This window comes from Nicotiana tabacum, chromosome 22 (genome assembly GCF_000715075.1).
Source record: "Nicotiana tabacum cultivar K326 chromosome 22, ASM71507v2, whole genome shotgun sequence".
In the NCBI taxonomy this organism is placed as follows: Eukaryota; Viridiplantae; Streptophyta; class Magnoliopsida; order Solanales; family Solanaceae; genus Nicotiana; species Nicotiana tabacum.
In genome coordinates, this window is record NC_134101.1 from 86211826 (window position 1) to 86236782 (window position 24957).

Sequence of the window (24957 nt, forward strand, 5' to 3'; positions counted from 1 at the left end):
TACCTGTAACAACATCAGGCGATGACTCCTGGTCCTGTCGTCCTGCCAACGCATAAATGCGGTTCTGAGGGCTGCGCGAGCTAGATGCTCCGCTTCTGCCTCTACCACGACTCATTGGTGCTTGTGGACCTTTCCCAGGGGGGCGTACTAATGATGACGAACCAGCTGCAGATCCCGACGGCTGAGCTATGCTTGCATCACCTCTCATCGGACAATCCCTCATAACGTGGTCTGGATAACCACAAGTATAACAAATACCTAACCCCATACGACACTGCCCCGTATGTTGCTTACCACATTGAGTACATCGTGACAAGGGTGGCCTCATTTGATTTGACTCACCCGTATATTGAAAACCTGAGGCCCTGAAATTCTAACCAGACCCTGAATATGTAGAACGATCAAATCTCTTATTGCCAAACTGAGGGGGCGTGCTAGCTAAGGGCTGGGATGGATACCTTGAGTACTGCTGCCTTTGACCACATCGAAACTCACCAGAAGGACCCCGAAGACCTCGCTCTCTTATTTTGGGCCTATCATGCTCACGATCGGCCCTCTGTTTCTGTTTATGCTCCTCTACACCCTGAGAGTATACCTGAATACGAGAAATATCCATGTCTGGCTGAAGTGAGACCGACATACAATCGTTAAGCAAGTGAGGCTCTAATTCCATCATGAACCGGTGAACCAGATCCTCTATCTTAGATACAATAGTGGGAGTATACCTAGCCAATAAATCAAACTGAAGATTGTACTCCTGAACACTCAGGTTACCCTGTCGAAGGGTCAAGAACCTATCAACTCTGACCTGTCTAAGCTCTGGGGGTAGATAATGACGAAGAAAAGCTTCTGTAAACTCCTGACATACTGCTGGAGGGGCATCCTCACCTCTAGACAATTCCCAAGACTCGTACCAATTAACTGCAACATCTCGGAGTCTATAGGAAGCTAGCTCAACTAACTCAGTCGCAGTGGCCTTCATTACCCGTAACGTCCTCTGAATTCTATTAATAAATAACTGAGGGTCCTCGTTTGGATCTGCTCCAGTGAATACCGGAGGGTCTAAATTAATAAAGTCATGAACCCTCGCACTTACGGACCTATCTGCGTGACCAATACCTACTTCCTGATGCCGAGACTGTGCGGCTACTAATCGGGTCAATAACTGAATAGCATCTCTCATCTCCTGACCCGGCGCATTTGGCTGAGGTGCTGAATGAACAAGGGCGGGCGCTGGAGCTGGAGCTGGTGCCCCTCGGAGCTCTTCTGGAATAGGCGGGGTATGTGAAGTTTGAGATGGAACCTCACCATGAGAATCTCCTTGAGCCCTAGTAACTCGTGGCGCTCGACTAGTAGTCTCACCAGCCATAGACTTTCCCTTCTAGGTGGTCGTACTCTTTGGAGGCATCGCTGAAAATATAACATATCGTTAGGAACATGAATTCTTGCATCGCACGATCTGAGATAAAAAGAGAGGATAACATCATGTATGTCCTGTAGCTTCCTGTCTATAAGCGTGGTGCACAACACACCCATAAACAAGACTCTACTAGACACGGTCTGTAGATAACCCTAGGACAGAACTGCTCTGATACCACTTTTGTCATGACCCAAACCGATGGGCCGCGATGAGTGCCTGAGTCCTACCTGTCAAACACCCCTAAGCATGTGCCTAAGATAAAAATCTAAATAACATCTGCTGCATTACGAAAATAACTTACATGAAGGAAACATGCCATCAAGGCATATGTACGTATACATACAGAATACAGTGGGCGAGCCGACAAGGCTGCTATAGACAACTATACGTCCAAAACTGAAAGCCGACAAGGCCACATACAACCCAACTAGTCATACTGTCTACAGACCTCTAATAAAAACATAATTGTACAAAGACATGACTGAGCCACGTCATACCCCTATATATATACACACACACACACAAACGTATCGTACCAAAACCAAATCGTACCAAAATCAAAGTAGCTCCGGATCAAGTGGAGCACGCAAATTCTCGCTAATCAGGTATCCTAAGAAGGGGGACCGTCAGCTTGCCTACCTGCACCTGCGGGCATGAAACGCAGGCCCCGTGAAATAGGGCGTCAATACAAAAAATGTACTGAGTATGTAAGGCATGAAAATTAGTACGTAAAAGACATAGATGAAACATGGAATATAGAAACACATCTTTAAATAAGAATAACTTTGTAAATTCTGAAACATTTATAATATCATGCACGTGCGTATAAATATCGTTCCATGCATAGGTATGGGTGTACATAATATCATCAAGCCACTGAGGGCATCCCATCATATCATCTCGGCCACTGTGGGCAATATCCTCAACATATACCAGCTGATGAGGTGGTGGTGCGTATATAACGTCGTAACCTTTTCCCATATCCCATATACATATATTTACATATATACGTGTATATAACGACATTCGTTCATGAGTCAATGCATATGTATAAATGAGCGAAAATACATGAAAAATACGTAATAATCTCAATATTCCTTCCGGATAAACTTTTTCAACTGTGTATTATTCTGAGACCCATGAACAGAAGATAATAATATTTTTCATGGGGAATCAAGAATATAGACACCCCTACTATTTCTATGAATAGAGTAATTTATGGAGACTGTGTGTTTTGCTCGTTTCTTCAGTATAATTTGGATCATGCCAAAAGAAAGAAGGGATGACCTAAACATACCTGGAGTTGGAAAAATTCCGTATAATATTCAGTTGGAAATCTTCGTTGATTGAACTTAGAACCTAAAAATCGGATTAAGCTTCTGCGCTTTGTAATTGAGGAACAAAATCTGCTTTGATTTGTTGAAGTATTGGACGAAATTGCTCCTAAACTTTTGGTTTTGAAAATGGAACGTTTCTACTTCAACTTCCTTGGCTTTTAATGCCAAAGGCAGATCTTGGTTTTTTTTTTTTGAAGCCTTTATAAGGCATTCTTACTAAAGGTTATGGATAAGATTTAGAAATCTTATCAAGACTTAAATTATTACTTGATTATTACACATTAGCCATCTGGCCAAGTGGCTACTTAGTCATTTCCAATTTTGTGGCTTCTTGCCACGTGGGTTGGGGTGGGATATTAATTTTTTTTTTATCCACTTATTAGTTAACTGGGTAATGTCCTATTATAAGGAAAATTAATCAATTAACTGCATAATTTAAAAATTACCACGAATTACTTAAAATTTTATTTATTTTTAAAATACTTCATATATACTTTATATATTATACTACCGTGGTCATATGGTACCTTGCACAGTACTAGTTCATAATTATCGGGTATTATCGCTCGACCCGTATTTTATTCCAAGTTAGCCACTTTCAACGAAACTCGTTTTCTTTTAATCTGTGTACCTCTTTATCCTTCATAACACTTATTTATCTCTTGTTATAAATAACGTAAGTACGTTAACGTTAAGATGATCTCATCCCCGAGTCTACGTCGGTTAACTGAAAACGAAATTTTAACGTACGAAAATGCGAGATGTAACAATTTTCTTACCAATGAATTTAGAAAGAAAACCTCTTGGAAAAACCGTCTCTAAGGTGTTTGGGGTTGAGAGTTTAAAAGAAATGAGCCAAATCTCGTTTTTCCCTCTTTTGTCCAGGCGTAGATGTCGCCATTGGGACCTGGGGTTCGTAATTGTGAACCCCAAAAATGCGAGAAAACCATCGCAATTGATGTTTCCCCGAATTCCTAATGATCATAAAGTTTCCCCCGGGGAGTTTTGACTTAAAGGCAATGATTAGGCTTTTTTCTTTCTCTTTTTTTTTTTTTGGTACCGAAATTGCGAAGAACTCCCATCTATGTTGTCATCGCATTTGCGATGAATTGTTCGCAAATGCGAACTTGAAAATGTTACAAAAGCGACCCAGTGACTGCAATTGCGACCAACACCCATGCCAGGCCATCATCACAAATACGATAAGGAGTTTGCAAATGTGAACTCTTCAGGACATTGTGCTCTTCGCAAATGCGAGCATGAAGCTCGCAATTGCAAGTGTCGCAAATGTGAGATCTGAGCATCAGCAAAAATCCGTTCTCCCATGAACTCTACGAAAAGCGACTGAAACTTACCCGAGCTCTCGGGGCACCAAACCAAATATGCACACAAGTGTAATAACATCATACGAACTCTCCCGTGCGATCAAAATACCAAAAATAATACCTAGAACTATGAATCGGATACCAAAACAAGCGAAATTTTCAAAGAAATTTAAGAACTTTCAATTTTTCAACTGGGGGTCCGAATCATGTCAAATCAACTCCGTTTTGCACCAAATTTGGCAGACAAGTCATAAATAATGAAATAAACCTATTCTAGGTTCTGGAACCAAATCTGAACCTGGTAGCAACAAATTCAACCTACGGTCAAATATAGGAATTCTTTAAACCTTTAAACTTCTAGTTTTCAAAAAATTACGTTAGATCAAGCTAGGGACTTCCGAATTCGATTTCGGGCATACGCCCAAGTCTCGAATCACGATATAGACCCATCGGGATCGTCAAAACACTAATCTGGGTCCATTTATACAAGACGTTGACCATAGTCAACTCAAATAAGTTTTAAGACATAATTTCACATTTTCATCAATTTTCTCAAAAAAAAACTTTTCGGAAAAAAGGACACGGATTGTGCATGCAAATCGATGAAGGCTAAACGGATCTATTCAAGGTCTCAGAACATAAAATGAAGGTTAAAATTGGAAATGACCTATCGGGTCATCACAGTCCTCGTCGATTCTCGAGAAGGGAGCCTTCTTTGCCCGTTGGGCGAGCTTGATTAACCCGCCTTGGAAGATTCGGGGGCCGTAGATGTAGAGAATGTGGTCAATAGTGAATGGGGCACTCCGTGTTATTAACAAAGTGAGGAAGGATGATCACGATCCTCCAAAAAGATGGGTGGATCTGCCCGAGGCAGACCTCGTACCTTTTGCAAAAATTGAGGACCACCGGGCCAAGCGTTAAGGGGTACATATAAACGTGAGTTGTAATGTCCTCGTCAGGACCATGGATGACTATTTCCTTGCCCTCCCACTTGCAATCCTACTGGACTTTCGGGAGCGTGTCTTAGGTTATGGAGCAAATATACCTCCACACCTCCTTACCGCGATCCCCTTATTTGGAGACCTTCTTGACATTACAGTTGTTGTCTATGGAAGAGCCTCCGGGAATAAAATCCTTAAAAGGAGGTTTCGGGACTGCTGGGCAGGGTCTTTTTGATGTCATCGGTCGGGGTAGCGGTTGAATGAGCGGTATTTTGAGGCACGAGTTTCGAGGTTTTCGCCATCAATATTTGGGAATATGAAGGTTTGAAGGTGGATATGAAGGTTTGAAGATAGGTATGAAGATTTGAAGGTCAAACTTGAAGATTCAAAGAAGAAATATGAAGATTTGATGATTGGAGATGAAGGAATGAAGATATGAAGAACAATGTGTGAAGATTTCAAGGAATTATGAGCAAGTAAAAAGTTCAGGGTTAACTTAAGAAGGTTTAAAATCGAAAAGTAAAAAGGTGAAAAACGGGAACCGAAGCTTTAGTAGGAGGGAGATAATTAATACGTGACATTTTGCATTCGAGGATGGTCAACCAGCGGATAACACGTATCTGAAGTCAGAACGACGTGACTGATGGGACATTTCACTGACTCGTCGATCCGATTGTAGCGTACAGATGAAGGAAACGGGGTCAATTAATCAATTCTCGTCGTTTCTGTTAATCTGCTCTCCGAAAAGTAAAGGGACTATCTGTATACGGGTAAAATCGAGGATAAAAGTTATCCCCGATTCCCCGGTAAAGAAACGAGAGGATAGTGCGACCCGATATGACCTCGGGTAGTTCGAGAGTATCCACAGACAAGAACCCGGGGAGGACGAATGGTGCGTCCGAGACCGGATACTGCCAAGCGTTGAGCTCAAGCAAAGTGAAGAACTGGGGCTAAGAGAAAGGCGGTTAGACAAAATAAACGAGGGGCCGAAATATCCTCCCACCACCAGATATTATGGCACAAGTCTCGACCGGTATCAACTGTGTAATAACGTTTACTAGAAGCCAAAGATTTTTTTACCTTATTTAGACTTGTACTTGGATTGAAACTCCCTTACTATATAAAGGGGGAACTTTTATATTTTAACAACCATTGTTGGCACGTATATCAAAGAAATAAAGTTAATTGTTCTTTAGCTACTGTTCAAAGTGTTCTTCAGTTGCCTGCTTATTAAGTTGTAACAGAGCTCATTCCGAGGGCCGAATCGGAACCGATTGCCAAACATCCATTTCAAAGCTAGACTTATTTATCCATTGCATTTGGTTTGATTGCTCTGATTTCCTTTAGTTCAATTATCTATTGTTCATAGTTCATTCATGTTAAATTAAATCACATATTCTTTAATAGTGTAAAAATCAATTGTTACTCATTTTAAGGGTAAACACACTCTCTAACCCTAACTTTTTGGTCTTATTATTTGTCAATAACGGAACACGCGTATACTAGTTCAAGTCATGGCTTGGCAAGAAGAGGCCTAAAACAATTCAGCATTGATGCCCGATTGAGTACATGGTTTTCTACTTTTCGCAATATGTTTATTTCATGTATATATGTTTTTCATGTTAATTATTGCTTTCATCTTTTTTTCAGTACTTTGGCAGATGATTTCAAATTCTAGACAATCAAATACCGATTCATTTGGCTAAAACTGTAGCAGTTGGTGCAACAAACTGATAAATGGGAATCTTAATTGGAAAAGATGAGGCATTCTTCTTTGCAATTAATAAACTTACAAAAGGCTGCTTGACAACATCTCAAGAACAGGAAGTAAAAAACACCACTATTAATTTCCATTTATCATTGCAGAATCAGCACTCAATTGTTTATGTTATTTGCTTAATTTGTCTCTATTTAACAATCCATGAGGACCACTAGAGAGCAAGTACTAGTGTCTCATTACAAGAAAATTGCATAGAGAACAAACTATCTTGTTATTGGTACTAAGTTTTCCATCCATGTATTACTTATTTAAAGAGAATTTAAGAGTACTCTCTTATCACATCTCACTTATGAGAGAAGCTGCAATAGTATTATTTTCAGCAGAAATGTCCCAAAATCTATCTGAAAACCCAAAGTTGAGTGGATATTTGGGCTGCTTGTTGGGGGAAAACAGTCCAAAATGTTTCTCCAGTTCAGGGTTCTTGTTATTCTCATCAAACATAGCAAACAAATACGTCTCAATGACTTTATTAGGCCTTCTTGGACTACCCCTTTTAACATGCTGAATTAAGTTCTTGTAGTAAGTTGCTGCATTGTTTGTTGTCGCTGCAAATGCGCCAGCAGACGGCCAGCCACTCTCGGACACAACAATCTCTATCGAGCCCCCTCCGGCTCGAGACAGGGCAGCATACACAGCATCCAACATTGCATCAAATAAGTTCATATATCCAAGTGAACCATCTTGTACCACCACATTAGGTGCAATGAAAAGAGCATAGGGGAGAGAAATATCGCGCGGATTACCAGCATAGCTAAAATAAGGATAAACATTAACGAGTAAAGGCGAATTTATGCCCCTTAAAACCCAATAATCGGATCAATGAACGACCTAACGTCGTTCCTAAACGAACCCTGTGATGGTGGAAAAGAGTTCCCAATCAAGGTCATATCTACAGAAGTTGAGACTTTGATATTGTTTTGCAAACCAGCTGAAGAAATTGCATTCTGAATGTTCCTCATGGCCGGAAGAAGATATCGGGTAAGTGAAGATGTGCCTGTTACAGGGCTGACTTCATTTCCAACGGCAATGTACTTGTTGAAGATATAATTAAATAAATAAAACGTACACTCTCTAATAATTTAAACTTTTAAATAAAATGGTTATGCAGTTCAACATGGTATTAAAGCAGTCACATTTTCTTTATATGAGTCTTACCCACACCTATTTTCGAAAAGAACTCCATGTGTTTGACCAATGAAAAAGAGTTAAGTCGCATGTTGAAGACATAATTAAATAAATAAAATATAATCTTTGATATAGCCACACATTGAACAGTACCTAAATTTAACGGCTGGCCAGAAATTTCTGACATTCCTTTGTACCCAATTATTTGCATTTGAAGGGTTAGCAGCAATGTTTTGGAGATCTGAATTGGGAACTCCTAACATAACTTGGATGTTGGAGCCTCTTAAAGCCTGTAAAGCTGCTTGATTTGGATCATAAAGCCTCATTCTTCTTATGTTTTTTGACTTGTAGAGTTGTACAACTTGTGATGCTGGTGGAAAGTTGTTGCCCAGCATTCCATAGTAAACACCTACTGATTGAGCCCCTTCTCCATATGAGAATAAAAAGTTGTGTTACGTATTATAATTAGTTATGTAATTCTTGCAAAGTTAAAATAGCCGGGAAAGATCAAAATACCTTTCTGTTTTACGAAATATCTTAATTTTACCCTCCAATGTACTTGGGGTTATTCATATTTTTTTCATTAGCAAATCGTCTTGTATTTATCCTAGAGATTAACGAATCTCTAGCATAAGAATAATAAAGGATAACTCTAAACACTAGTCAAAATTAGAGATGTCAATTTGAACTTTTTTCTGTTAATATTTTAACACGTGAAATCCACTTGGTCCATACTCGAGCTCAATTAAATCTAAGTACAAATACAAGATGATTTGTTAATGAGTAATGTATGAATGAACCAAAGTATAGTAGAAGATAAAATTAAAATAGTTCTGGATATTTCTTTAAAAAAGACTTGGTAAGTCCCTCCTCAAATTGGAAAACCATATGAGTTTTACCCGAAAATAGCAAATAACCACACTAAAATAAGTACTTTGCAAGTTAATTTAGAAAAAATATACAAATTCAAGATGAAAAATAAGGAAATAGCTATCACGAAAATGGCTAATGCATATTTTGCACACACAAAATATAAGACTACTATTGACTCTGAAATTCAAAAGTTTAGACTTTCTTTTGCAATTTTTGTTGATAGGGAGTGGCATAACCGCTATCTCAGCGCTGGCAACAAGTAATCCTAGAGTAATATGTTTATGTAAGGTAATCATGAAGAAAAGGCTTTTGTTAGAAACTAATTAAGATGAAGCTTTCACATAACATCTCATTTATATAGAGATAGCCTTAAGCCTTTGTAAAAATATTCAAGTGGTGAATTAAATTGAGACGCCAAGAATTTCATTTAAAAAAATATATATTTTTATATATATTGCTTGTTCTCATTTTTCAAAGATCATTAATTTTAAGCTAATCATTAGATGGCACATTTACGATGTCAAGAATAACGTGCAACTTTTCGTTATTGTTATTACTCTTATTTTGTAAGTTAAGAGCCGCCAGGTTGACGTGTTTTGTTTGAATATAATGTCCATAGAGTACTAACTTAATTTCTTGGTCAACTTCATTTTTTGTAGAAAAAAAAATGATTTGTTGAGGTAGAAGATTAGTATTTTCTCTAAATTAAGGTGGCTTGCCAAATGTTGCATTGACTTTAATATAAGATATAGCTAGTTAAATTCTTTCATCCTCCACACCCATACCATAGATGAATTGCTAGTACTTAATTAGCATTAAAAGTTTACAACTAAAAAGGTTTCTCTTTAAAGTGATTTATGATACTAAAATGAACTTGGGATTAGAGGGCAAATACCTAGTTTTGGTCTACATGTAAGATAATTAAATCGTAGTCATAGCAGAGATTAAGACACAATTACACAATCAATCTAGAGTTAGAGTCTAAGGAATCGTACCATTAAACTCTATGAATTCAGCAGTGACGACAAACGGCGATTAAGCCTGAGGCCAACTTCCACGATCCACTAGCTACGCGCTCTCACAGCCCGGAGAACTTGACTGATGGGACGTCTACCGTTACCACGTATTCAAGAGGCAAAATACGCTAGGTTTTTTTTCCTAATAGCTAGGGAAAGGGGGTTGGCCTCTATTTATAAAGAGTGTCTACCCATCACAGGCCAATAGTTATTGGGCCTCACTTATCCACACACATAATATTTGATATTAGGCCTTTTATTTATCCACCATTTGGGCCACATCACTATCCTTTCAGGCTATAACCAATTAACGTAAGTCCAAATTCCAACATTCTCCCAATTGGACGCCAACGTTAATTGAGGACAAGAAAACAATTTTAAAATATTTGAGTTTTAAGAAAATCATTTTGAAAAAAGATTTTAGACTCTACAGTGGCCACACTACTCACATAGCCAAGGATAGAATGACCCATATAACAATTCATTCAGCCTCAATAGAGAAGACTAACAATGAATCGTAGCAGGCATCACACCATTTTAAGGTATGAATTCTATCTACGACCACATATGCTAGAATTTCCATCAACATGGATCAAACATGTGTGATAAGCATATTATCTTTCTAATCAAGGTGAATAGATTCACACCTCTTAGAAAGAAATAATCCTCCAAGTGATATTATAACTATATCACATCAGGAGCCTCCAAATCAAATGATATTAAAATCATATCACCTTAGGAGGTTTTCCTTGTGCCTTACCCGGGATAATCAAGGCAACAAATAACAAAACTCAAAGATATCATGAGTTTATGCAATGTTCAATTGGAAATAAAAATAAATAAATTATCATGTAGTCAATAAGCATAACAAATATTAAATAACACAAGCTTGCATAAAATTAGAATTTATTAAAAGTAATATCTCAGTCACAGCTATAAAATGACTCCCACTGACTAAAGTACATCAAAAGACTCTAAAATGCCCATATTTTTAGCATGTTCATTAAACACTACAGGCCTAAGACCTTTAGTCAAAGGATCAGCCAACATAGATTTTGTGCTAATATGCTCAATACGTACATTACCTTCTTTTACCATATCTCTAACCTTAAGAAACTTAAGGCTAACATGCTTAGAGCCTCTTGTTCTCTTGTTATTCTTAGAGAAGAACATAGCTGCACTGTTGTCACAAAAAATAGTCACTGGCTTAGATATAAAATCCACAATTTGCAATTTAGTAAGAAAATTCTTCATCCAGACAGCATGTGAAGCAGTCTCAAAACAAGCAATAAACTCAACTTCCATTGTAGATGTAGCAGTGATGCTTTGTTTCTCACTTTTTCAAGAAATAGCACCTCCACCCAACATAAAAATATACCCAAAAGTTGATTTCACATTGTCTTGACAACCTGCAAAATCAGAATCTGAATATACAAGAAGATCCAGATCATCAACCTTTTTGTATACAAGCATGAAGTCTTTGGTGCATTGTAGATATCTCATCACTTTCTTTGCAGCCTCCCAATGTGCCCACCCAGGATTAGAAGAAAATCCTCCCCAACATGTTAACAACAAATGCAATATCAGGCCTTGTACAAACCTGTATGTACATCAAACAACCAATAACACTTGCATATGGCACATCTTTCATGGTTCTCATTTCAATTTCATTTTTCGGACATTGATTCTTGCTAAGTTTGTCTTCTTTTACAACAGGTGCAATACCAGGTCTACAGTCATGCATATTGAAAGTTTTAAGAACACTCTTAATGTAGGAACGTTGTGATAAACCCAATAAACCACGTGACCTATCTCTTTTAATTTCTATCCCAAGAACAAAAGAGGCTTCACCAAGATCTTTCATATCAAAAGACCTAGACATAAATTGTTTGGTCTCATTCATCAAGCCCAAATCATTTGTGGCAAACAAAATGTCATCAACATAGAGAACCATAATAATAAAATTGTCATTAGCTATTTTGAGATAAACACATTCATCAAGCTTATTTTCCACAAATTCAAATTTTGTAATGATTTTATCAAATTTCAAGTACCACTGCCTGGAAGCTTGTTTAAGCCCATATATGGATTTGTTAAGCTTACATACTAGATGTTCTTTACCAGCTTCTTTAAACCCTTCAGGTTGAACCATGTAAACTTCTTCAAGCAGACTATCATTCAAGAAAGCAGTTTTAACATCCATCTGGTGCAACTCTAATCAAAATGAGTCACAAGAGTCATCACAACTTTAAATGCATCCTTGGATGAAACAGGAGAAAAAGTTTCTTTATAATCAATACCTTCTTTTTGAGTATAACCCTTAGCAACCAACCTTGCTTTATAACGGTCTATGTTTCCCTTGGAGTCTCTTTTAATTTTAAACACCCATTTGCAACCAATAGGCCTAAAACCTACAGACAATTCAACTAATTCCCACACTCCATTGTGCTCCATAGAGCTTCATATTTCATTACTTCACGCTATTTATCAACAAATAGAGAGGAAATAGCTTGAGCATATGATAAAGGATCAGTCAGCTCTCCAGTATCATTGAGATTTTCAGTCACATACACGATAAAATCATCGGAGATGGCAGACCTTCTTTCTCTTTGTGACCTACGAAATGGTTCATTTTGAACATTTTGCTCAGGAACTATGGGATCTACGTCGTTGTTCCCTTGATTCTCCCCCTCATGAATAGGTTGGTTTACCACCTTTTCATGTACAACAGGGACAAAGACTTCCTTCTCTTTCAATACAATTTCCTTACCACATGAACAATCACAATCACAAACATCATGCTCAAGAAATTTTGCATTAATAGACTCAACGATTCTAATGCCACGCCAAGGACAGAAAAACCTAAAACCTTTAGAGTAATCAGGATAGCCTATAAAGAAACAACTGGTAGTTTTAGGATCAGTTTTCTTTTCTGTGGGCGAATAAATACGAATTTCAGCTGGACATCCCCAAATGTGAAAATGATTCAAGCTAGGTTTTCGGGTTGTCCATAGTTCAAAGGGAGTTTTCAAGACAGATTTTGTAGGAACTCTATTCAGGATATAGCTAACTGTTTTTAAGGCTTCACCCCAAAGATACTCAGGTAGCCTAGTCCTTGACATCATACTTCTCACCATTTCTATTAGAGTATGATTCCGTCTTTCAGCCACACCATTCTGCTCAGGAGTACCTGGCATGGTATAGTGCTACTATCCTACATTCTTGCAAAAATAAAGCAAAAGGCCTCATACATTGACCAGACTCATCATATTTTCCATAGTACTCACCACCACGGTCAGACCTCACTATCTTAATGGACTTCCCAAGCTGTTTTTCAACTTCAGTCTTGTAAATTTTAAACTTATCAAGTGCTTCATATTTTTCTTTTAAAAGATATATATAACAATATCTTGAAAAGTCATCAATAAAAGTAATAAAATACCTATGATTGGTGAAAGTAGGTACATAAGGTTCACTAATATTGGTATGAATAATTTCTAAGAGTCCAGAGCTCCTAGTTGAACCATTTCTCTTAATCTTGGTCATTTTACCCTTAACATAGTCCACACAAGTTTCAAAATCTTTTGGATCAAGAACATGTAAAATATTTTCCTTTACCAATCGTTCAATTCTTTCTTTAGAAATATGACCAAGACGCCTATGCCATAATAGGTAAGACGGTTTACTCTTAACAGGCCTTTTGTGGGCAATATTTTCAACATACATTGCAGAAAAAGTTTCATTCAATACATTCAAGCGATATAGACCATCACTTAAAAAAGCATCAGCAACAACATGTGAATCATTGAGAATTTTAATAATACCATTATTTTGTTGAAATGAATAACCATCTTTGTCCAAAAAGGAAATCGAAACTAATTTTCGTCTCATAGACGGTACAAAAATAGTATTTTCTAAAAGAATACTAGAATTATTTTTAAAAGGTAAAATAGATGTCCCTATAAACTCTACTTTTGCTTTGAGTCCATTGCCCACAACAACACTGGCTTCATCCTCTTTTGGCTTCCGTCTACTTACTAGATCCTGCAAGTCATTGGTTACAGGAACAGTTGTACCACTATCCAACCACCGAGAATTTAAAGAAACATGAACAAGACTAGTTTCAAAGCAGACAAAACCCAAAAAAATTACCTGATTTCTTTTTTAGAGGACAGCCAACTTTCTTATGACCTACTCCCTCTATTTTATATTAAATGAGGTACTTTCCTTTTTAGTCTATTCCAAAACAAATGACACATTTCTAAATTTGGAAATAATTCAACTTTAAATTCTTTCATTTTACCCAATTATCCTAAATGAGAAACTTTTATAGCCACACAAATGTTATGGCCCCACAAACTTTTTACCCCTTAAGCTTTTAAGACCACAAGTTTCAAAAGTCTTCTTCTTTTTTCTTAAACTCCGTGCCGAGTCAAACTACCTCATATAATATGAAATGGAGGGAGTACTTGTTTGCAATCCCAACACTTGATTTCTTTCTTAATTACAGGTTGAGGACCAAGAGGATTATGAGACTGACCTTGATTAACACCAGGCTTATTAGTATGACCACTATTACCATCTGGATGATGAGAATGACCATGTTTCTTTTTGTGAAATTTGGGTCCACCTTTTCTTTTATAAGAGGGATAATCAGCTGATCTAGACGAACTAACAAAGTTCACTACACCCTCAACTTTCTCCTTTTGGATCCTCCCTTCCTCTATCACACAAACAGTAATAAGCTCATCAACACTCCACTTATTCTTTTGTGCATTATAGGTTGTCTTAAGTTGGTTAAACTGTTTAGGAAGGGACCTTAGAGATTGGTGAATAAGAAAATCATCGCTAATGGTTACACCTAAATTGTTCAGTTTGGTAGCAATATTAACCAATTTCATAATATGATCACAGACACTATCTATAAGGTCATACTTTATGGTAGACAAGGAATCAATTAGGCTTCCTATCTCAGCTTTATCAGATTCTAGGAATTTCTGTCCAATGGCACTCAAGAAATCTTTTGCATTTTCATTATCCTTAATTTCACCTCTTATGTGATCAGAAATGGATCTCTTCATGATCATAAGACTCAATTTGTTAGCCTTCATCCATTTTTTATACTTAGCCTTTTCATCAGCAGTGCTAGTAGTTGTAGGTTCAATAGGTTTCTGTTCAGTCAATGCAAAGTCCAGGTCCATCAGACCTAACACTATTTCAACATCTTGTTTCCATTTCTTGTAGTTGCTACTAGTCAAAGTTTCAATGGAATTCAACTGATTAGTCATGTTGCTAACAGCTGTATAAGCAAACAACACAAAAATTAGATAAAATTATGGGCTAGAATATATAGATCAAAAGAGTCAAAGACATCCATCAAACCCCTCCTTTGGGTAAAAGATGCAACTGTCTGCCCTTTTAAAAATCAAGGAGTCCAAGACATTCATTGCAACCTTACCTTTAGGCAAGAGATACAAAACCTACTCCCCTTATTATCCAAAGTACAAGGCATACATTGTGCCCTTCCTTTAGGTAAGAGACACAAAACCTCCTCTTACAATAACTTATCCTTAGCATTAATTTAGCGTCACTAGTATCAAAGGGAAAATCTCTAACACTAGTGTACACTTATAAAGGATAATTTGGACATGATATATGCATTTAGAATATTTCAATGACTTAAATAAACAGACCACTTAGGTGGAAACTATCTATTAATCATAATTCTCAATCCATGTATTAAATGATCTCACATGTATATAATATTAAGAACTTTTTAGTGACTCCAAATAAATAGACCACTTTGGTGAAACTATTTATTAATCACAGTTTCTTAGTTATACATGTTAATACATGCTATAAAACACCTATAAAATTTTGATGAAAAGGAAATCGATCTATAGGTAGAAAGAACGATCGAAGTAGCAGATTAAAAGAGAATTTTGATTGAGGACATACTCTTTCTATGACTAATACCAAAAGGCTTGATCATAATTATCAAACTTCAAATCGATGGTGTTACATTAAAATAATAAAAAATATGTCAAAGGTAAAAGTTTGGACAAGACAAGAACATCATGTTGCCTTTTGTCGTCATCGAGGGTTTCACTCGCTACAATTTATGTGATATTATTATTTCAATTAATACTAATGTGAAAGGCCACACATAAAACCAGATGCTTTTTAACAAATAAAAGTCCTTCAGCCATCTTATTTTCGACGCCGCCTCTAATTCATTATCCAAAACGATCGCCGACGTTTACTGATATAACAAAAAAAATTGGGTTTTTTTAAAAAGAGAACATCGTGCCTTCATCTAGAATTAACAACAATCCTTTTCGTTTTAAACCCAAGATTAATTCTTGATCTTAATCTCTGACTATGGTGGCTCTGGTACCAACTGTAAGATAATTAAATTGTAGTCATAGCAGAGATTAAGACACAATTACACAATCAATCTAGAGTTAGAGTCTAAGGAAGCATACCATTAAACTCCATAGATTCAGCAGCGACGGCAAACGACGATTAAGCCTGAGACCAACTTCCATGATCCACTAGCTACGCACTCTCACAGCCCCGAGAACTTGACTGATGGGACGTCTACTGTTACCACGTATTCAAGAGGCAGAATACGCTAGGGTTTTTTCTAATAGCTAGGGAAAGGGGGGTTGACCTCTATTTATAAAGAGTGTCTACCCATCACAGGCCAATAGTTATTGGGCCTCACTTATCCACACACATAATATTTAATATTAGGACTTTTATTTATCCATCACTTGGGCCACGTCACTACCCTTTCAAGCTATAACCAATTAACGTAAGTCCAAATTCCAACACTACATACAAAGTTACATATTGTCTTGTAGGGGCGAATGTAGCCATATATCAATGGAGCACAAATTTATATACAAAAGTTTACTAAAATTGCAACAAATTGTAGATATGAACCAATAACTTTAAGAATATAATGAGTTCAATATTAAAAAACTTAAAGGTTGAACCCATAATTTTAACATGTTGTCATATATTCTATGCATACAGGCTAATTATATCAGTCGTTTATTGTTTCATGTTGTTCACATCAGCCAAATAGGGGGATTTGAGGGGGGGGAAGCAAAAAAGCGAGGCCATAATCCTGTCATGTAATGAAGCTAATTTGTACTTGCTAAAACAAAAGGCAAATAGAATAAAGACTCTAGTCGACATAGGCAGATGCATAAGTGAGCCATTATAAAACATTCTTATTAGAAGTCCCACATACGCCAAAAAATGCTCTCTACCAACTTCAGCTTGGCAGTACCTTTCTACACCATGGATCCCCCTCCGATTAAGCCAACACTCCCACCAAGACCCCCGGATAAACATAGCCAAATGGAGATAGAAATGCCTCATCAATCCTATAAGGAAATGCTCCTGGACAAACCAGCGAGCAACCAAACAAACTACTATGAAATAGATCACCAACCAATCACAGACCTGGACAAAGGAAAACGCATTGAGGGATAAATTCCTCTCTCACAAGATGACAAAGAATGTCTTTACCTCCCATGGCGCTACTCGGTGATTATCAAAGTGTTTAAGCGAAAGATGCCTCACCACCTCCTTCGATCTAAGCTAAATGACCTATGGAAACCATCCGAACAGTTAATCTTGATTGACCTAGGGTGGGACTTCTACATAGTAAAATTTAGCCTAGAAGAAAGTATGGTTAAAGCTCTACACCTAGGACCTTGGTTCATTTCTGGAAATTTCCTATCCGTACGTAAATGGGAACCAAAGTTTGTTCCCCAAGAAGCCACTCTTACTTCTACTGCTATTTGGATCCGGCTACCTCAATTACCAACAGAGTTCTATGACCAGGATATCTTGGAGAAAGTTGGTAGGAAGTTGGGCAAACTCCTCAAGATAGACCAATGTACATCCTCTACCCTAAGGGGAAGATATACCCGTATTTGTATCCAACTTCCTCTGGAAACCCTAGTAGAAACATCAGTAATAATAAGAGACCATAAGCAGGCTGTGATCTATGAAGGAGAGGGGACTCTATGCACCATTTGTGGCAGAATAGGACACATTGCACATGTTTGCAACTATAGGGCACCAACACCCACAACAACCCACGAACCACATGAGGATTATCAAAGGAAAGTAGTCATTTCGGAGTAAAGTGAATGAAAAACTATCACCTTCCCAAGAAGACGTAAGCATGGACAACCAAAAGCGATAAAAAAATGATGGTAAAACGAACAAGCCACAACATGCTTCACAGACGGAGGAGATACAGGTAAATATGTTCAATGCCGATTCAGTTAAATTTCTCCAAACTCAAACTCTTCGTTATAATTCAAAAACAATATTCAGCACCGAAAAAACCCAAAAGAGTCCAAATGGCCCAAACAAAAACCACACTAGCATATAAGAGCTACCCAAAAAGGGTCAAAAATTAGGCCCAAGGACACAGCCCAATATAGGTGTCAAACGAAAAGCGGGGCCAACAACTGACGACCCCACTAACCCCAATCATGAGCCCAGCTTTCAAGGGGCCTCTAGACCATCTCCCAAAACCACAATCACCACGCCTGGTGAAACACCCAATAGGGCTGCCCCCTTTACCCCAAACGGGCGCTCCACTAAGGGCACCACTGACAGCCCATTTCCCCACCCAAATACCCAAACCTATGCTTTCCCTACCAAATCTCCTGAAACGACCTCTAATGGAGAAATACCAATAGTTACCAACAACAATCGAGTGCCCTATCTGGTACCCCCTATTTCCAGATGAAAAGACCACAACTGTCACCTCCATTAGATCCCCAATTAATGAACACCCAACCCCCAAGTTCCGATGACCAGAAACCCTTCCACTGTCCAATATGTGACACCAAAGGGTTTATTGATGGGACGATAGTCCCTTAACTTCACCCCTCTTGTTACCAAAAGTAGCAAGACAAGAAAAACAAAAATGTCAAAAGAAACACCACCGACCACCATCACCACCCTACCACCACCACCGGACCACCAACTGGCCTCCTGGTTGAAGGTTGCCTTGTAGGGGCAGGGACTCTCCTACGATTTCACCCTGGGCAACCATAGGGTGACACTGATAGTGCAAAACCCAACCCACCTAGCTAGGGTGACGGTGGAAGCATTGAACAAGGCACTAGCAGCCTTCGGACCTCTCCTATGGCAATCTATGGTCCACAACGACAGCAACTCCCCGTTAACGGACCCCCAAGCCCTCAATAACCATATTCTACAGAGCTTACAATCCTTACCCTTCTTCCCAGATCTGATGAAAGAGGGCCCAGCAGCGGAGCCGGTCTTTGTCACGATCGATCAGCTAACCCAAAACAACCCATCATCTTCTACTCCAAAAAGGAAGAGCAACTCATCACCTCTTCAGAATATCCAGAAAGGAATCTCCAAAGCTCTGGAGATACACAAGAAGAAGAATGCCTCAGAAGAACCAGAAATGTTTTATGCCACACCAAGGACGGACTCACTTCTCTTGGACTCAGTGAGATCGATAGAGTTCAGCACGGAAACAAGCGAGATAGTAGTGGTGTTGTGCCCCAGAATAATGACCAAGTGTGGAATGAGCCTAGTCTCAGGCCAAACATAAGGTCCAGTGAAACCCCTCCTAAACCTAACTCCAATCCTGAGTCTAAAGAGGAAGTCCCCCCACTACAAATGCTGGGTCTGCAAGGTCCGAAGAGCCCTCACGAGGGTACTCACCAATCACCCACAGCTCCAATGATGAACTACATCATATGGAATGTTCGGGGTGGAAACAATGCCGAGTTCAAACGGCACTGTCTAGAAATGATGAAAATGCACAAGCCTGCAATGTTGGTATTGCTTGAAACAAAGATGGCTGACCATCAGTCTTTAGCCCAGCAACTCCAATTCGATATGATCATCCAGTCTCCAGCAGTAGGCCGATCTGGGGGTATCGTCTTTATATGGAAAGAAGAGTTTGTCAATATTGAAGAGGTGGCAACTACCCCCAAGGTATCCATGCAATGGTGAAGGTAAGTCCAGACCACCCTCCATGGCTATTTTTTGCTATTTATGCTAGCAATCTCTTAGTAAATAGGAAACTCCTATGGGAGCAACTAATTACAATATCAAATAGCATAAGAACAAATTGGTTTATAGGAAGAGACTTCAACGAAGTCTTAAAGGCCAGGGACAAATTTGGGGGTAACCCTATAAACCTGAGCCGCAGCAACCTATTTTGGAAATGTATAAATAAGTGTAACCTAATAGACCTAGGCTAAAAGGGAAGCAAATACACTTGGACTAATAAAAGGTACAGTAACAAAACATCTCTAATTCTGGAAAGAATAGATATGTGTTTCGCTAATGAAGGTTAGATTGAGCAGTACTCTAAAGCTATTGTATTTCACCTCCCTAGGACCCACTCAGACCACTGCCTTTTGCAAATTAACCTAGTAGGGCCTCCAATCAATAAATCTTCAAGGCCCTTCAGGTTTGAATCAATGTGGGCTAGCCACCCTTCTTTCCCCAACATCATCAATAGGGCATTCACTGACCACTCCACCCTTCTTCAATCTACTGAAAGTTTCAAGACTCTAGTAACCAAGTGGAACCAGGAGGTCTTTGGAAACATCTTCCATCAAAAGAAGAGACTCCTAGCTAGAATCTCTGGAATCCAAAAATCCCCTAGCTACCAATTCAGTAGTTACCTGTTAAACCTTGAAACTGAGCTAAATATTGAACTCAACCTAATCCTCAAAAGTGAAGAAGACTTTTGGAAACTTAAGGCTAGGATCAACTGGCTAAATGAGGGTGATGCTAACACTAGATTCTTTCACACATACACCCTCAATAGAAGAAGGAGGAACATAATCCTCTCCCTTAAAGAAGAGAATGGATATTAGCTTCATAACCAAACAGACATCCATTCAGCTATTGTGGGCTTCTTCACTGATCTATACACAACTTCCTACACTGAAGCCCCTCTGGGAAACCACTAATCACTCTACCATGGAACCAATCATATCCCAAAGCCAAAAAGCTTTTATGGACAGACCCATTCAAGTGAGTGAGATTAAAAGGGCAGTCTTTTCCAATAAACCTTTCAAATCTCCTGGCCCAGATGGCCTCCACCTTTTCTTCTACCAAAAATATTAGGATATAGTAGGGGACTCTGTCACAAACTTCTGCTAAAAATGTTTCTCCACAAGATCCATGGATAGCACCATGAACCAAACTCTTCTGTGTCCAATCCCTAAATGCCCCCAAGCTTCAATGCTAAAAAACTTCAGACCCATTGGCCTCTGTAACACCATCTACAAGTCAGTCACAAAAATTATTGTGAACATGATAAAGTCTATCCTCCCCTACATCATTAGGCCAAGCCAAGCAAGCTTTCTATCCAATAGGAGGGCTTGTGACAATGCTAGCATTGTCCAGGAGTATATCACTCACTTCAGGAAAATGAAGGGAAAGAGTGGCAACATGATCCTAAAAATAGACCTAGAAAAGGCCTTTGATAGGCTGGAATGGTCTTTTATTAAAGACACTCTGGATGCCTTCAACTTCCCCAAGGTCTTATCCAAACTCATCATTTCATGCATCAGTACATCCTCTATTTCCATTCTTGTCAATGGGGGAAATCAGTGTCTTTCAAACCCTCAAGAAGCATCAGGCATGGTGACCATATGTCTCCCTACCTATTCATCATGTTCATGGAAAGACTTTCTAGATCCATTGATAAGGCAGTACTACATAACCAATGGCACCCCATAAGTATAAGTAGGTCTGGACCAAAAATATCACACTTATTCTTTGCGGATGACCTTACCCTCTTTGCCAAAGCAAATGACAGGAACTGCAATACCATTCTTTCAATATTGCAGAACTTCAATAAACAATCAGGACAAAAAATAAATCTCACCAAATCAAGAGTCCTATTTTCTTCCAACACCACTCAAGATACCCTTCAACATCGCACCAATCATCTATCCATTAGGCATACAATATCCTTTGGAAAATATCTGGGATTTCCCATTTTCCATAAAAAGCAATCAGCTGCAGACTTCTAATTTATCATTGACAACATGCAATCCAAGTTGGATGGTTGGAAAACCAAATGCCTTAACATGGCTGGAAGAACAATACTGGCCAAGACCTCTTTACATGGCATCCCAAGTCATATTATGCAATACATAAGTCTACCCATCAAAGTCACCAATCAGATTGATAGAATTCAGAGGAATTTCCTTTGGGGCACCACCCCTGAAAGAAAAAAGATGCATCTGATTAAGTGGGAGGTAGTCACTAAGACCAAGGCAGAGGGAGGGCTAGGGCTCCAAAAGGCTAGTATCAAGAACAAAGCTTCTCTCACAAACCTAGCATGGAGAGCTTATAAAAATACCAATAGTCTATGGGCTAGAGTGCTTATTCACAAATATTGCAACATGTCTAGACCTGTTAATGCATTTAGACACCCTAAACATCCAAAATCCCCAACCTGGAAGAGCATTCTACAGGGATGGGAGATATGCAACAAAGCAAGCAGATGGGTAGTCAACAAGGGGAATAGAGTTAGTTTTTTGAATGACACTTGGATCCCAAATTAGCCTGCAATCAGGCACATGATAGAAGGCCTTTTAACACAAAACAACCTTCAAGCCAAGGTTAACTCAATTCACAACCTGGGCAATTGGGATACCTTAGCCTTGTCCATTAATATCCCCCTAAGTATTCTGAGCCTCCTGAACTCTGTATTCATCCCAAATGCTACAACCAAGGAGGATAATCTTATATGGGATTTGACTCCTAATGACCAATTCTCAAACAGCTCTGCTTACTCCTTCCTAAGCAGGACTACAACCAACCTCCCTGTTGGGGAAGAAGCACCCTTCAAATGGATCTGGAAGCTTCAAGCACCCAACAAAATTAAATACTTCATCTGGCTCCTGATCCATAAAAGACTCCCAACTAGGAGCTTCCTCCACTCTATTGGAATCATCTGTGTCCCCCAATGTCACTACTGTAACAATGATTAGGAAGACATTGCCCACATTTTCTTTGAATGTCCCAATGTTGTCCATTTTTGGAATGACATCCTATCCAAATCCATAGGAAATACTTCAAATCACCCTGTCTTCAATAGACATCTGTGGCAATCCACATGGAACTCTCTCAAAATTGTCCCTTACAACAAATGCATCTGTTGGGACAACATCTTTCCCTTTTGTCTATGGCACATCTGGCTAACAAGAAACAACAATGTTTTCAACAATAGGAAAGAATACATCAATGACAATAACACAATCTCAAAAGCAACAGAGTACATGATGCTTACAAAGAATGACTCAACAAAGGTAACCCCCACCCAGAAGTTCCTACAAACTGAATACAGATAGAGCAGCAAAGGGAAACCTAAGAATAGGAGGTTCAGGGGGAATATTCAGAAACCACAATGGAGAATGGATATTGGGCTACATGGCCAATATACCCCAAGCAACAAATACAAGGGCAGAAGTCCAGGCCTCATTCGGGGTCTACAGCTAGCAGAGCAAAACAATCTAGTTCCACTGGAAATAAACACTGATTCAACAGAAACAATTAATATGCTATTGAATGACAATCTGATTTTTGACCCTCTAATTTGTGAATGCAGATCAATCATCCAAAGGATGGGCAGAGTAGTGGTGGGGCATATTTACCGGGAACAGAGTAGTTGATGCGTTGGCTAAGGAAGCAACAAAGGAGATATTTTTGAACAAATCTTTGACATTATCAGTTCCTCCGATATTTGCTAATGATGTATTTTGGGCAGACATCCTAGGAACTGAGCTAGTTAGGTCTTTTGTGGATTGTAACCTAAATACAATTATGCAAAACATTTCAACTATGGGATCTTTGAGATACCCCAGTAATGTCCAAGTGTAGTTCCTTCTGTTAACTAGTATAAATATAATATCCATTTTACCAAAAAACAAGTGAGTCATTATACCAAAGTATGCTTCAATTGACACAATAATAAAAATAAAATAAAACTAAAAATTAATATAATCATACTTTATTAATTTAAAATTCTAGTTCACTTTTATCAAAAGATATTAATAACCCGTTTAGCCAAATTTCTAAAATCAACTTAAGAAAAATATTTTTCTCAAAAGTATTTTTTAAAAAAGCACTTTTAGAGCCTGTTTGAAAAACCACACATGAATTGGATTTGAATGTAATTGGATGTAATTATACAATTTGACATATTTGTCTCAAAAAGTAATTGCCTGGTCATCATGATATTGGATGTAATTAAACGGGGGTAATTACACTCCTCAATTCTCAAGGGAAAGGTGAGAATTGATGGTAATTACACTATGCAATTACAAGGTAATATAATTTTTTCTTTTTCATTTTTAAATATATTTAGTATTATTCTTTTACGCCATTTCTCTTATTCATATTTTTTGACCTTCCAATGTATTTTGATATAATTTTGCGACTTTTCATATTTTATTTCTTTCTTTTACAATTTTTATTTATTTTTTATTTGTTAAATACAATTCATATTTTACTAACTTTATTTTTGCTCATCAGTATAAATAATTATTAAAAAATAATACCTTCTAAATTCATGTTTATACTTTTGCAATTTAAACAATCAAACAAATCATAAATATTATACTATATTCATATGAGTTAGTAAAAAATTAAATTCATTGACTGAATTATTAGATTTTATGCTATATTTATTCTACCTATATTATTAATTATTCATATATTCTATCATGTTGGCATGACATTGCGATTTTTAAATTATTCACCAAACTTCACTATATTGGCATGACTTTGTATTACCTACATTCGACGCATTTATTAAATTATTCACAAATACTATTCGGCTGTCATAATTTTGTGCATATTCAACCGTTCACTCAATTCTACCAGATTGGCGTGACCTTGTGTTATCTGCAATTGACCTATAAAAAAAATTATTCATCAAAATCTATCCGATTGAAATGATTTATTTGTGTCATTCAACAAAGGGTTTTTGGAATTTGCAATTTCAATTTCTATCAAACCACCTCAGGTCTGCTCAAAATAATCTCAAATTAAAAACAAAGTCTCGAAATATCAACATAAACTATGCAGTTACC

General features: G+C 38.0%; 3 protein-coding genes across 3 annotated transcripts; 1 reads left to right on the forward strand and 2 right to left on the reverse strand.

Annotated features, from left to right (window-relative positions):
* Window positions 1–6883: 6883 nt before the first annotated feature.
* Window positions 6884–8370, reverse strand: LOC107809780 (lichenase-like). Its single transcript, XM_075243309.1, is given in 4 exon segments — window positions 6884–7603; window positions 7606–7834; window position 7872; window positions 8082–8370. Coding segments are annotated over 4 exon segments (996 nt in total). The 5' UTR covers window positions 8324–8370; the 3' UTR covers window positions 6884–7079.
* Window positions 8371–12297: 3927 nt separating this feature from the next.
* LOC142175970 (uncharacterized) lies at window positions 12298–17366 on the reverse strand. Its single transcript, XM_075242981.1, has 5 exons — window positions 17294–17366; window positions 14287–15116; window positions 13283–13861; window positions 13069–13162; window positions 12298–13007 (listed from the first exon to the last, which is right to left on the reverse strand). Exons 1-5 carry the CDS (start codon window positions 17364–17366, stop codon window positions 12298–12300), a joined length of 2286 nt encoding a protein of 761 aa, XP_075099082.1.
* Window positions 17367–17404: 38 nt separating this feature from the next.
* On the forward strand, window positions 17405–17983 carry LOC142175971 (uncharacterized). Its single transcript, XM_075242982.1, has one exon. The coding sequence runs from the start codon at window positions 17405–17407 to the stop codon at window positions 17981–17983; it is 579 nt and encodes a 192-aa protein (XP_075099083.1).
* The last annotated feature ends 6974 nt before the right edge of the window (window positions 17984–24957 follow it).

Excerpts from the sequence above, each read along its gene's own strand:
- LOC142175971 (XM_075242982.1), top strand. The coding sequence starts at position 17,405 with ATGCCTCACCACCTCCTTCGATCTAAGCTAAATGACCTATGGAAACCA.
- LOC142175970 (XM_075242981.1), bottom strand. The coding sequence starts at position 17,366 with ATGGGAGGTAAAGACATTCTTTGTCATCTTGTGAGAGAGGAATTTATC. Across the intron at positions 13,862-14,286 it reads AGTGTTGGGATTGCAAACAA|GATCTAGTAAGTAGACGGAA; the intron begins GTACTCCCTCCA and ends AATGACTTGCAG. Across the intron at positions 13,163-13,282 it reads CCAATATTAGTGAACCTTAT|ACTGAAGTTGAAAAACAGCT; the intron begins GTACCTACTTTC and ends AAAATTTACAAG.